Source organism: Cariama cristata, unplaced genomic scaffold, assembly GCF_000690535.1.
Source record: "Cariama cristata isolate BGI_N322 unplaced genomic scaffold, ASM69053v1 scaffold22314, whole genome shotgun sequence".
In the NCBI taxonomy this organism is placed as follows: Eukaryota; Metazoa; Chordata; class Aves; order Cariamiformes; family Cariamidae; genus Cariama; species Cariama cristata.
Window position 1 is genome coordinate 1 of NW_009613784.1, and position 13,418 is coordinate 13,418.

General features: G+C 39.4%; 1 protein-coding gene across 1 annotated transcript; it reads left to right on the forward strand.

Annotated features, from left to right (window-relative positions):
- Positions 1–2,591: 2,591 nt before the first annotated feature.
- Positions 2,592–11,643, forward strand: TNFAIP1 (tumor necrosis factor, alpha-induced protein 1 (endothelial)). Its single transcript, XM_009699165.1, has 6 exons — positions 2,592–2,882; positions 4,854–5,023; positions 6,869–6,958; positions 7,062–7,114; positions 9,587–9,782; positions 11,033–11,643. Exons 1-6 carry the CDS (start codon positions 2,666–2,668, stop codon positions 11,249–11,251), a joined length of 945 nt encoding a protein of 314 aa, XP_009697467.1. The 5' UTR covers positions 2,592–2,665; the 3' UTR covers positions 11,252–11,643.
- Positions 11,644–13,418: the final 1,775 nt, after the last annotated feature.

The window sequence follows — 13,418 nt, forward strand, 5'->3', positions numbered from 1 at the left end:
GCTGTGTGGCTGTGGGAGCCACGGCAGAGCCCGGGGTGCCACGAAACCGAGAGGGCCGTTTGGTGTAAACCAGTAAGGGGCTGGAGAGTTTAGGCCAAAAGCATGCCCGGTTTGCAGGTGATGCTGCGCAGGAGGGTTTGATGTTCGGGTTTCCCCCGCTTGAGCCATGGAGATTATTCCTTTTTAGGGAAGTTCTCAACAGGGACCATTTCCTGATGTGGTGTCCGAGCTGTTGTGTCATTTCTCCGCAGTCCTCCTCCTGCCTCCCACGCAAGGCAGGAAGGAAGGGACGTAGAACATTTTCTCTTGTGTTGATGGGGGTAATTAACGGTTACGTTACTGTTTACAGCAAAAGCCTCTTAGCTTATTAGTTAATGAACACGTTAGAGTAATAGTACAGACTCCTACTTGGACTGGCAGTGTAGGGGACTCTGCTCATATTTAGCTTTGTTCTGCTTGGTTGGAGAAGTAAGTAAATGCCTGAAGTGGTAGAACTGACTGAAAGCTTGATTCTCATGAATGTGTTCAGGCAGATCGCTGTCGAACTTGGGAGAGCTCTGTTTGCATCTGGATTTCTCTCTTGTTATACAACCAGTCTGGCTGTCCTTACAAACATGGTTTTGTTCTAAAAAAAACATTGCTGAAGGCTTAAAGCAAGGCAGGACATCGATGACAAATGTGTAGACCTAAATTGTATTTCCATTTTGACCAAAGGTCTTAACTGCGAGACAAGATGTAATTGCTTCTGGTCTTGATTTACTTATTCATAACAGATTATAGTAAACACCTCTGACTAGTTAGGAGGAACTGTGTTACTTGTGATGCTTGGACAATTTCTGATTGATTTCTCTGTAGCCCTCGGCTGCTCTGCTTGAGTCATTGACTTCTTATATAACATCCCAACCGTAATACGCAGTTTTTGGTTGCTGCTGCTTGCTTACTGGTTGGGAATTACTTTTCTGGCCAATTCCATTTGTAGCGTGCAGTTGCCTTTGACTTAGATTTGCTCATGGACTACTTGACTCAAGCAATGTAGCCAGAAAAAACTCTGTCTTGCCCAGATGCAAGCTGAAGCTTGTTACTGTGTTTTACGTTGATCCGTTGAAAGTAAAGAATAATGGCAGTGAGTGGGAGTTCCAGTTAAAGCATTTATAGACAAACTTGAGCTTTTTTTGGCACTAAAATTCTTAGAATTGGTTTGTGTCTTGATGATATGCCCAATGTTTTCATTGCTTGTTATTTAATAGACATTGTTTGTAGAATTTGCTTAATTAGAATAATTGAGTTAGGAGTTGCAGAATAACGTTATATTTTAGGTGTTGTTCTAAGTTCAGTAGTTATTCAAGTCTCTGGCAATTGTAAGATACCATCTGTAGCTGCCAAGTAATTTGCTGTACAGACGGATGGTTGTGGGTTTTTTCTCTGTTAAAGGCTGAGGTGGGGTGAGAAGTAAGAGCGATGTAGGAAGAATTGCAATATAATTAGCAGGTTATTGTATGTATTTATAAAAGGTTACTCATGTGCCATAGGCACAAAACAGAGAAGGGAGGAGATATTTGTAGTCTGAAAGAGGTTTGGTTTTTTAAAAAAAAAAAAAACAAAACCAAAAAAACTCAACAAAAAAGCCAACAGAAAAGTTCTTTTGAGAACAGTAATTATTAGAAGAAAGACAAGTAAGAAACTTGTATTTCTACTTTTCCGGTTAAAGAACTTCAGATCTGGCCCGTTAAGAGTTTCATTCTTTTATTTGTTTGTTTCCATTTTGAGCTGCTTGTTGATGGAAAGATAAACGTAGTGAGACTGGGGAGAGAAAGCAGCAGTGAATGTCTTTTTATTTGAGACAAATATTCCAAAGACTGGACATATGGGCGCGGGGTTAAAGATTTGGTTGTTGAGTTTTGTTTGGTTTGCTTGGGGTTTTTTTATGTGTGTGGGTTGTTTTGTTTTGTTTTTAAGTAAAGCTACATTGATTGCTTGGCATTCCAGGATGGAGGAAGAAGAGTTTTGAATGAAGGGAGTTGCAAGGAAATAGAACATTATGGTCCAGCATTTCCATGTTGAGGCATTTGAGGAGACATTTGTAAATGCGTCCAGTTAAAAAGAAAACAATGTCAACAAACCCCACACATATAGATACACACCTCAGCTGAAGGAAGGGTAGAAAGCTCTTCCATTGTGCTTCAGCTCTGCACAAAAAGAGTTGCATTCTTTGGGGAAGTTGAGAGGGAGCTGAACTCCAGCTAGCATTTAAACTTGGACTGCAGTACTGTGTGGTGTTTGTAGCATTGGTGGAAGATGAAATAACAGGAAGTCTGGTAAAGTTTAGCATGCCTTGCTAACAGTAACGCAGCCATAAGTTGATTGCATTATATTGCTGTGTAAGTTGTCTGAAAAACAGTTAAATCTTGTTTTGTCAGAATGTGTGTATATGTGTCCTTAGGAATCTACTGAAAGTATCTCTTCTTTAATGTGGGCTTCACGTTTTTGTTGTAAATGGAAATTCCAGGCTTCTGTATTGATCTTAAACATTTCTGTTTGAAGGGCCCAGTGGTTATGACTGCTTTTGCCTTGCTGTCCTCGTCTGGTGACTTGTGACTCTTCACCAATCACGGCGGAATCCATCAAGCCCACACTCTGCAGGGTTGTCATCTACCTACAGAAGGAGATGTCGGGGGACACGTGTCTAACCACCACCCTTTGTCCAGCTGCAGGGCCGAAGCCCAAAACTTGTAGCTTCAAAGGGGGCAGCCTCGGTAACAAGTATGTGCGACTAAATGTTGGGGGCTCTTTATACTACACTACAGTACAAGTACTGACAAGGCATGACACAATGCTTAAGGCCATGTTCAGTGGCAGAATGGAAGTGCTCACAGACAAGGAAGGTAAGGAAATGTCTATTGTTGTTGAGAATTTTGTAAAACAACCTGGTTTTGGTGGTGGTTTTTAGAATATCCTAAGAATACACTCGGTTAAGGATAAAGGGAAAGATTCCAAAAATAACTTGTAACATTAGGCAGCCAGCTCCCATTGGCACTAACAGTCCTCTCTGCTTTATAAAAATGTGTTCTTTTGTTACTAAAATTAACTAGCGGAAGGACTGGTTCTCTTTCCTGCGATCACAGCTGGTATGCAGATTGTCGATGTTGTTCTGCAGACTGAACAGACAGTACGTGGGTTGTCATTTATGTCGTGTCATGTAGTGACATCATTCAAAATGCGCATGTGGGGAAGGACATTGAGTTTTCATCTTTAAAACTCAGAATAGCCTTGCTTGCTATGTTGAAAATCCTTTTTTTTTTTTTTTTTTTTTTAAAAGTAGCGTGTTCCACTTGTGGCTTAAGGTACTGTGACAGTGTTTAGCCATCAGTCAAGTAGCATGTCACCTCCTGCTGGACACTGAATATTGGCATTATAAAAATCCATAATACATTATAGAGAGTAGAATAAGTAAGAAGACCGATATCCGCAATGGCTACGAGTGCTTTCATTTTCCTCTCTAGTAGTCTAGGGCAAACAGATTACATAAGCTTAAACTTGATGCACAACAGTGTGTTTACTTAAACTGAAACAACTCCTTGTGAATTTTGCATATCATTTAAACCAAGTTCCTCTTGAGTAGGCTGGGTCTTGTTGAATGTTACATAAACTAAATCCATTTAGTTCAGCAGTTTTGTGTAAGAGCCTCAGCCTGAATGGAAAACAAAGTTCATGTTCTGACAGGTACAGCTGCAGAATGTAGCAGTGGTTTAGCTTACTTTCCTATGTTGTTTTCTGTACCTAGATCCCAAAATAATAGGGTTTTTGCCTGCCTTCCACATTATGGAAGGAGATTTGGCACTGTATTAAGCCCACTGCCTGTGTGTGTCCTACATTGCTATTGTTTGCCAGCAAGTCAGACATCCTGTTTCCTAGTGAATGTGACTTCAGGGATGTTTTAAAATTACAAGAACTGTCTGTCTACTACTGTTTTCCTGTGTTGCATCCCCTCTCTGGTCCCTCCTGGTCTGTATCCGTCCTGTTCTTTGCTCCTGTTTGGAGACTAGAACAGCTTTTTTCTCATACTGGCTTTTCTGGGCTAATCTGCCTTTTAGCATCTTTAAAACACTTCTGTCTTTAACTCCCAAACAACAGCAGGAGATGTTATTGGAAAACTGCCAAATCCTTCTCGTTAGGTCACAGAACTTATCCCAAATCTACTTGTTGCAAACATTTCTGAATTCTCTCTTGTAGTCTTTCCTTGGCTTTCTTAGTGATAAGTTTCTAATTGCCCAGCATTACACTGTATCAGCAGTTATTACATTTATCCCCACACAAATACAGCACACCCCCATTTTGCTTGGACTATGGTAGGCCTCTAAATAAAAGAAGCAACCTGCCTAACAATAAGCTTTTTTTTTAAGGTTTGAATGGCTTGGACAGTCAGTTAAAGAGATGTAAATTAGACTTCCTGTAGTAGTTAAGAAGGCCCATTCCTTTAATCAGAGCCTAATACAAAAAGACGAAGCACAGATAATAACTTTGGTCAGGCAGCCCACCGACTGATCAATAGCTACAGTACAGTCAGGTTCCTGCAGCAATTTTAGTGTCTTGTGATAGGAAGCCAAGTATTTTTAGCTTTGAGGCTTTTCTTTTGGGGTGCTGGAAAGTACTGAGAACATAGGGAAGGTGCCAAAGGAGTGGTTCCACTGTCAGTTTCTGTTCTGTAACTAACTTCAGTTTGCTCAAAGTCAGTAAAGACTTCCACTGAATGAAATGTGAAGAGTATCATGTGCAGTTCCAGGAAACATTGAGGCGTTGTTTTTCTGGCCCCATAGCGCTGAGGTGATTGAAATGATGTGATGGTTATTTTTCAGGCTGGATCCTTATAGACCGTTGTGGGAAGCATTTCGGAACGATTTTAAACTATCTCCGAGATGACACAATTGCACTTCCAAAACACAGACAGGAGATCAAGGAGTTGATGGCAGAAGCCAAATATTACCTCATTCAGGGCTTAGTGGACATGTGCCAAGCAGCCCTGCAGGTAAGAAATACAAGTAGCCTGTAAAGTTTTTCGTGAGTGTTTTGCTTATAAAATTTACTTCAGACAACTTGAGAGAGTATTTCAAGGCCTTAGAAATGGCATCAAGTCTTAGATGGACAAGACAGCCTGGGAGGGAAATAAGACAGCGGTCAGCTAAGCTGTAAGAGCTTATCCAGTACGTTTATCAAAGCCATAGTTATCCTTGCTCTGTATGCACACCTGAGATTCAGCGGTGCTTTGAATAAGAGACGAAATTTAGTTTATGATCTCCCTGGAAATATTTTCAGACCCATGTGCTATCATGGCCCAGCCTTCCAAGCCACAGGTGCCTGTGCTCTGAAAGCATTTAGTGCAGTTAGTGAGGTCGTTGCATTATCAAGGGAGCTATTTCTTTGTAAGAAGAGAAAGATTGTCCACTTGTTAGATTAGATTGTCCCTTGGTTGGATTATATGAATCTCGAATGTGGAAGATGTAGGTTCCAGTACCTGTCATTTTGGAGATGTCTGGTATGATGATGGCTAAATATTTCCCTTTGTGCTTTCAATCAGTTGTCCAGCTGCCACCTCAGAAGAGGGATAGTAGCACTTTTCTACTTCACAGGTGTGCCAGGAGGATAAATGAAGTAGAAACTGTATTCACAATTTGTCATTTAAACAGAGGGACTGGTTCTTTTCTGTTTCATTTTTTTTTTCTAATTTTATTTAGTAAGTAGATAGTGAATGAGTTCCTTGTGTGTGAAATGAAATAAAAGCCAGAAATTTAAAGGAAACTGAATAAACTTTATTATTTTGAGCATGCATTTTAAAAGACCTTATCACATTTGTCTAAATTTCCCAAGTTATGTCACTTCTAAGTAGGTAATATTTATAGTCAGAATGGATTTGGATCTTTGAAAATGTGGTAATTTTTTTCTGAGTTTGAATCTTAATGGAGAAAAAGACCTATATGGTAAGCACTGAGTACTTTAAGGACTTTTACTTGTATCAGTTTTGCAAACATGTAAGCCCATAGTAGCTTTATTCACTTTGTGAGTCCCTATGCGTTCAGCTGATTGAAATCAGCTTGTCCTGCCAACTTTTTAATAAGGTTAGCCCAGATGCAATATATATAACTTATTATTAGTCTTAAGATTGTGAAATGAATGTTTCTTGCAGGACAAAACTTGGTTATTAATAAATTCCTCACATGCTAGCTTCAACATACTTCTTATATCCACTAAAAGAAATGCAAAGCCACACTGACAATTTTCCTTCTGGTTTGGAAATTAAAACCTTTCTTCTAAAACCAGAATGTTCTAAGGCTTTCCTATTAGCTATTGGGCTTTCCTTAATTTGCTATATGAGGAATCTGGAGTCACAGGCTGTCCTACGCGCTCCTGATTTTGTATCCAAGGGGCTGAAGTCCGTTTTGGTGACATGCTGTTCTTGCCGAATGTTCGGTTCATAGTGGCTGATACTGTTATATACTGCAGTCTTTTGAGCTGATTAAAACTAGTGCAAACTCTTACTATCCTTTTCTTCAAAAAAGCATAGAATAATAAAGCCACTTAAACCAAATATGACTTGAGCTGAGTGTCCTTGCTATAGCTAAGAAGGACATCCACCTGCATCCCAGTATTTCAATTACTGCTGCCTTCTGGGGATAAGAAATCTCTTGGCTGTATTTCTGGGTTGCAGATCAAGGTAACGCTGTGTGGTTACTGTAGCAACACAGAGCTTTTCCTTTGCATCACAGCATTTGGGGACATGGCTGGAGGGGTTGGAGAAGACGGCAGCAGAAGATGTTAGCTTTATCCTTTGTCTCTCTTGAGTTTATTTCCTCTTTCTCTTCTTTCTCTAAAACAGGACAAGAAAGACTTGTATGAACCTGTCTGTAGCATCCCTATTATCACATCTCCAAAAGAAGAAGAGAGACTGATAGAATCATCAATGAAAGTAACTGCTTTTGCACAACTATCCAGTGAGAAACTGAATTTTTGCAAAATGTATTGAAACACAGAGCTTACCTTTTCTGCTTTTTTTCTTTTTCTCCCAATAGCCTGTTGTTAAGCTGCTTTATAACAGAAGCAACAATAAATACTCCTACACCAGGTATGTCAGTTTTTTTCCCCACTGTAATGGGCAATAATCCCATTGACTATGGGAGTGGAGGAGGATGTTGTACGACCTAACTTGGTGGGGGTTTGGTTTGGTTTGAGGGTTTTTTGCTTACAACAGTGCTCTTCTATGGGTTTGAGTGCAGTTATTTTTGACTGATGTGAATCTAAATGAGGGGAGAACACAACAAACTGTATCTGTTGAAGTCTAGCGTACAGTTCTGTTGTGTGAGAAAGATGAACAGAAACAGGGGACAAGACATAAGAACGATAAGGCTATTAATATTGGCTGAAACTAGATGTAGCTTAGGTAATGCAACACAAACTGGTAACCAGAGTGTTACTTCGTCAATGCAAAGCTAATGCAGCTGTGATCCCTACCTTGTCAGTTTAGCTTTACTTTTGAGTCTGCACCTACCTCTGCCAGCATGCTTTTACTCTGACCTATGGACATTCTTGATGTTCCAGTGCCTCTCAATGAATTAATTATTTTGTTACAAAGGAAAGTATCTGTTCTGCTCAGGAACAATCCAGATAGGACCAGGGCAAGAATTTACTGGCTTTCCTCCTGTATAAAGTAATATTATTTATTTAGTTTTATGCTGTAACTATCATGATCCCTTTGTTATGATGCTATGAGAATGGCTTCGGATTTTTCCCAAACCAGTCATTGAAATGATGTGAGTAATCCTTTATGCTATGCAGAATCCTCATTTTTGGCCTTTTCAGTCTGAGATGCAATCTTTGAAGCTTTTTTCTCTAGGCAAACTGATTGTCTATCTGTCAGAGAGATGGATTCTAACAATCATGATATTTCAGGTAGTCAGGAAATGCTACCTGCCGGAGTGCTGAAGAGCAGCCTGTTTTTCACCAGACTGCATTCTCTATCTGTCAGTCATATTGGACTCCTCCCTGTATTACCCTTTAGCTTAAGGCAGTGATGCTGAAGAAGCACAGAATAGCATATTAGTCACCATGGGTCTGGGAATGTAAATGTACTAGTAATGAGAGCAACAGAATCCTAGATACCAGGAGGTGCTGGTATCTCAACTAGCTGTAGGGTTCTAATTATTCCTTGCGCATGAATCTGCATGCCTTGATGGTGTTTAAATTGGGCATCTTTAAAATTCCACACTGGCTGCTAGCAAGCAAAGATTTTTTCCTTCTGTTCTTCCTAATCAACAGTATAAAAGGAGCTTTCTCTGTTATGTTGTCAGTGTGGTCTAATAACATAAATGGATTAAGACTTCTGCATTCTTTTTCCAGCTCTACCACCTGGTAGAGGCTGGGACTTGTCACTGGCTGAATCCCAGGTTGCTTCATCAAATGATTCTTACAAGCTGAAGATTCTGTCTGGTTGCACATCATTCTTTTTTGATTTAGATCTGTACAGAAATACTTCTCAGACTAAGTATTTTATGTAAAGCCCAGTCAGCTGTTCTTATTAGCAGTGTCTTTATTCACAAGTATTTCATAGCCTTCCTGGATCACTTGCAAAAGTTAAGGTGCTGCATACAAAACTACAATGTCATGTCTCTGGTAGATTCTTGGCAGCAAAGTGTGAACCTTGAGCTTCTGGGTCCAAAGAGTAAGGAATTTTACTGTTAAAGCTAGCACCATTGGCTTTGTTGTCTAGGCAATAATATATTCACTAATTTCCACATACCCACACATAATTTCTGAGCCACCTATGGAAACAGACAAAGGGGTACAGAGTGTTTATTTTTCATACAGCTCCATTCAAGCTAATGTCAGAGGAGTAAGGCTTTTAGGTTTGTTTGGCTTTTTTTACTTCATCAAATTGGACATTGATTGGCCATGATGTTGTTATTTAAGTAAAATATTTTAAATTTTACGAATAGTTTTCTGATAGCTTTACATCATTTTAAAGCTATAATACAGAGTATTTTTTTTTTTCTTTAGATCATCTAGATCTTCCTTTGAAAAGTAATCAAGATCCTGCATTGTGTTGGCTGTCAATAAAACTTAGTTTCCGAAATAATGTATTCACTCTAGAAATGTGTATATGGTATCACCAGTGTTACGTGCGGAACACCTTGCTTTTTAGCTGGCCTTCTAACATGCATTGACTCTTTGGACTTTTGCTGTTACTAAGCTAAAGAGAACTGCAGTTAGCATGTGATTTAATCATCTTGAGCGTCAGTCAAGAGATAGTTGTAGATAGTTGATGTAATGATTTGGGAAATTGTGCTGTCGTTATTCATTATATAACTTGACCTCTAAAGGGTGGTGTGTTTGCTCATGGGGATCAGAGCATCTTATTTGTATCTGAAATTGGCTATTATCCTCTCTTTTCTTGGCAGCATATGGCAATGAGTCACTACTTATTTGTATTCTGCAGTTAGATCAATGCTTAAAACTGGTGGAATAGGCATATAAATTCTATAGAGATGGCCAGCTGAAAAACCACAAAAAACGTATTCCTTCTTTTGTTACTGTGTTTCAGTAATTCAGATGACAACTTACTGAAGAACATAGAACTGTTTGACAAACTCTCTCTCCGATTCAACGGCAGAGTTCTTTTCATTAAGGATGTTATAGGGGATGAAATCTGCTGCTGGTCTTTCTATGGACAGGGTCGCAAACTTGCTGAAGTCTGTTGTACCTCCATAGTGTACGCTACAGAGAAGAAGCAAACCAAGGTAACGGAGTTTTGCCCACCTGTCTCTTATGGTTTCAAAAAAATGAGGCTGATGATACATTGCAGAAAGATACAGATTTTGTATAACTTAAGCCTAATTGCTAGGGGCAAGCAATATCACTGATTGGAAAAGCTTTGATAGCAATTCTCCTGAATATTGACTAGAATTCATGGTCAGTGACATCGAAATTACTAGGATGGCTCACTAGTTAGGGGACTGCAGGATGAGCTGGTGTCTCGGTAAAAGATTCTGCATACTAGATAGAATTCAGAGAAGACTAAATATGGTAGCAGGTTTGAAGAAGGAGAGACTGAGAATGGTAATTCTGAAAGCACGTGCATTTAAGCATTAGTCTCTTAAAGTTGATGGACTTTGTGTCCCTAAAGCATGTAAATGCCTTTAAATTCTTCTCTAATTAAATGAAGTAAAGACCTAATTCAGCTCCTAATTATACCTACGTAAGTTTACTTAATTGCAGTTACTTTATACTGTGTTTCACTTTCACCGATATAATCATTGTGTGTAACTGGACTAAATGGTTGTGTCTGGGAGTATAAATTTCTCTGGAGCATTGGAAAATATATGCCAAAAAGGAGAAGACTGAAACTGATCTGTCCGAACCTCAATAACTGAAATGGATGGAATGAAATTAATGAAATAGAAACCTGAGCTCAGACACTGTTTAGAACCATGATATTTCTATTATCATTGTGCTTTTATGTGCAAAGCTACAGAATATCTGTTAAAAAAAATAGATTTCCAATAATCAACTATCTTGATTTCCCCACATTTCCAGCGATTCTTCTCATAGTCTTCCTGCCTCTGATTTTGCGAAGGTTACCTAAAGATTTGCTTCAAGCACAGTACATCCTAAAGAGATGTTACATGCATGAAAATATGATAATGATTAGCATGATACATCTACAGAGTTTCCCTGACTTCAGGAGTTAACTTCTGACCTGCAGTGATGCAGGTGAGGTGACCAGGGTCCAATATTAGCACTTAAGAATCAGAAATACTATACTGTGTTCTAGAACAATCTAAAAGAAGAGGTGAGGTAGGCAATCGAGTGGTGAAAGCAATTCTCTACTAGGAGTTAGACTGCTTTGCCCATCTTTCTCATTTACAATTGTTTTACTCTCTGTAGTGTATGTCTTTTTATGGCTCAAGTATCTTTTTACATATGTGTATGTTTTCCGGTCATGTTACCCTGTATAGATCAGGAAAAGGACATGTGCTGTTTCTTGTAGGTTGAATTCCCTGAGGCACGAATTTTTGAGGAAACACTAAATGTCTTACTGTATGAAACACCACGGGTTCCTGATAACTCACTGCTGGAAGCAACAAGCAGGAGCCGAAGCCAGGCGTCTCACAGTGAGGATGATGAGGGTTTTGAACTTCGTGACCGAGTGCGCCGAATCCACGTGAAGAGATACAGCACCTATGATGACCGTCAGCTTGGCCACTAGCATATCAGTCGAGGAGAAGGGGTTTGGTGTCGAGGCTTGTGTCGATATTCTTTGAGGGAGATCAGGAAGTAGGGAGGGATCAGTTGGACTCTGTGGATTGATCTTCATTTGGCTTCTTGGCTCCCTAGAGAAGCAAATGGGCATTTGTGCGCACAAAGCAACACTAAAAGCCAAGGGCTTTGAGAACTAAGATGTTAATTTTGCACCGTGTGCTTTAAATACAGACTGGCCCCCTTTCCATGCCACGTGAAGAATAGACTTTGGAACACCGATTCTTGACAGTTTGTGGTTGCTCTTTCCTATCTAGTGACTTGCCAGTTTTCTTACTCCGTGTGAGAAGTACTGCCTTCCCTGAATGAGATGTTGTGATTTGAAAATCTTTTTCCAGATACACAAAACTCTAAAAGGGCAGGTAACGGAACTTCCAGTTTTTAAATCAAGATACTGAAGAGGGGGTGGAGAGAACTTAAACGTGACTACTCTTAACAAACACTACATCTGATGACCCCCAGAAGAAATGGTTAGCTACCCAATAGTCAGATAAACTGCATGTGTGATTTCTCCCACCTCTTTCCCCCAGTACACATACAAAGGTTTGTGTTCCAAGATAGCTGTCTTTAAAACTCATTAATTCTAAGGCAAGCTCTTCCAAAGAGGTAAGAGTCAAGTCATCAAAAAAACTCCCCTTGTGAAAAACGAGAAAACTTTGAAAATTTGAGTATATATGTAATGACTTGTCTTGGGAGATGGAGAAATGGGTATGGTGAAGGAAGAAACTTCAAGTAAGAAAACTTCAGAAATAGATTGTGGCAGGATTGCTGTTGTTTAGGCTTGTGATAGTGTAATCCTGTTTACGTAAGCAATGGCAATCTGGGGAATTAGTTTTACCTTAATTTCCTCCTGTGGCCCAAAAGTGCTATTTGTTGTTAAATTTTTCAGACATCAGGGGAAAAATTGCAGTGACTGGGGAAGTACAGGCTAAACATTTTTAAAGGCTAGATAGTGTTCACATACTGAAGGGCGAATTCACATTTTGTGTTCTGAATCCCTTCTAGAGCATAGAAGTTGAAGTGGAAAGGGAAAAATAGTCATAAAAATCTTGTAGCATGAAACTGCAAGAGGCTTTGGACACAGGAGAGAGGTAGCTTATACTGAATTTTAAACTGAAATAATCACTTTTATTCTGAGTGCTTGGCTGGGTACTAGTTGTAAAGGGCCTTTCAGAGGGCTGGAGTCAAGGCTGCTCTGCAAACTGGGTCTCTGGGACAGTTTCAAGTTCAGTATGAAAAGTTGTGACCGTATTTTTAAATGTTTGCTTGTATGTTTCAGCTGTAGGTCATAGATTCAATTTTTACCACTGTCATAAATGGCTGTTACTTGATGGCTGTTCATTGGCAGCTATGGATATGTTACAGCGGCGGAGCATGCTCCACAGCTGCTTTTATGTTCCTGTGTTGTACATGAACGTGGAAGGTTCAGATTCCACGGTGGTTAGTGTTGAGCTGCTTTGAGCAGTGCCAAATCTACCTATAAGTTTTAAAGCAAATTACTGCAAAAGCCTGACAAGAAAATAATCCCAAATTACTACAATGAATTCATAAGTAGAATTAAGATGGTAGATGGTTTGGTAGTAATAGAAGCAGGGGAGGGGACAAAAAAATTATTTCCACTCATTTAGGCTTTTGAAAATGAAATTGTTGAGGCTTGGTAAAAAAACCACTAACGGCTGCAAACTTTCAGGATTTTATTGCCTAGCCAGGCCGCTACATGTGGCAGGCATTCACTTAATTCTCACATTCAGGAAGTAGCATTGCCACAGTAATGCACCTGCCTTTTTGTGAAAGGCCTCTTTAAAACTCTAATAACCTCTTTTCTTTTTCTAGTGCTTTCTGTACATTGTTGTTTTCCAGCTGGTTTTTCTATTGTGCCAGTGAAAATACAGCTGCTGAGATTAGTTTTGACAAAGATTTTTGTGGGTTTTTTTTCTTTAGTTCTGCTAGTGTGACGTGGATTTTTTTAATTTTTTTTTTTTCCTCCACTGATACTATTTAAATTACACTGTGGTGGGAACTTTGAAGCTACCAGCCCAGCCTGTAGTGATAGGGTCTTTGTGCTGTGCTTAATAGCTTCAATTTATTCTGTTGTACTTGTTACAAGATGAAAAAAG

Excerpts from the sequence above, each read along its gene's own strand:
- TNFAIP1 (XM_009699165.1), top strand. The coding sequence starts at position 2,666 with ATGTCGGGGGACACGTGTCTAACCACCACCCTTTGTCCAGCTGCAGGG. Across the intron at positions 5,024-6,868 it reads TGTGCCAAGCAGCCCTGCAG|GACAAGAAAGACTTGTATGA; the intron begins GTAAGAAATACA and ends TCTCTAAAACAG. Across the intron at positions 6,959-7,061 it reads TGATAGAATCATCAATGAAA|CCTGTTGTTAAGCTGCTTTA; the intron begins GTAACTGCTTTT and ends TTCTCCCAATAG.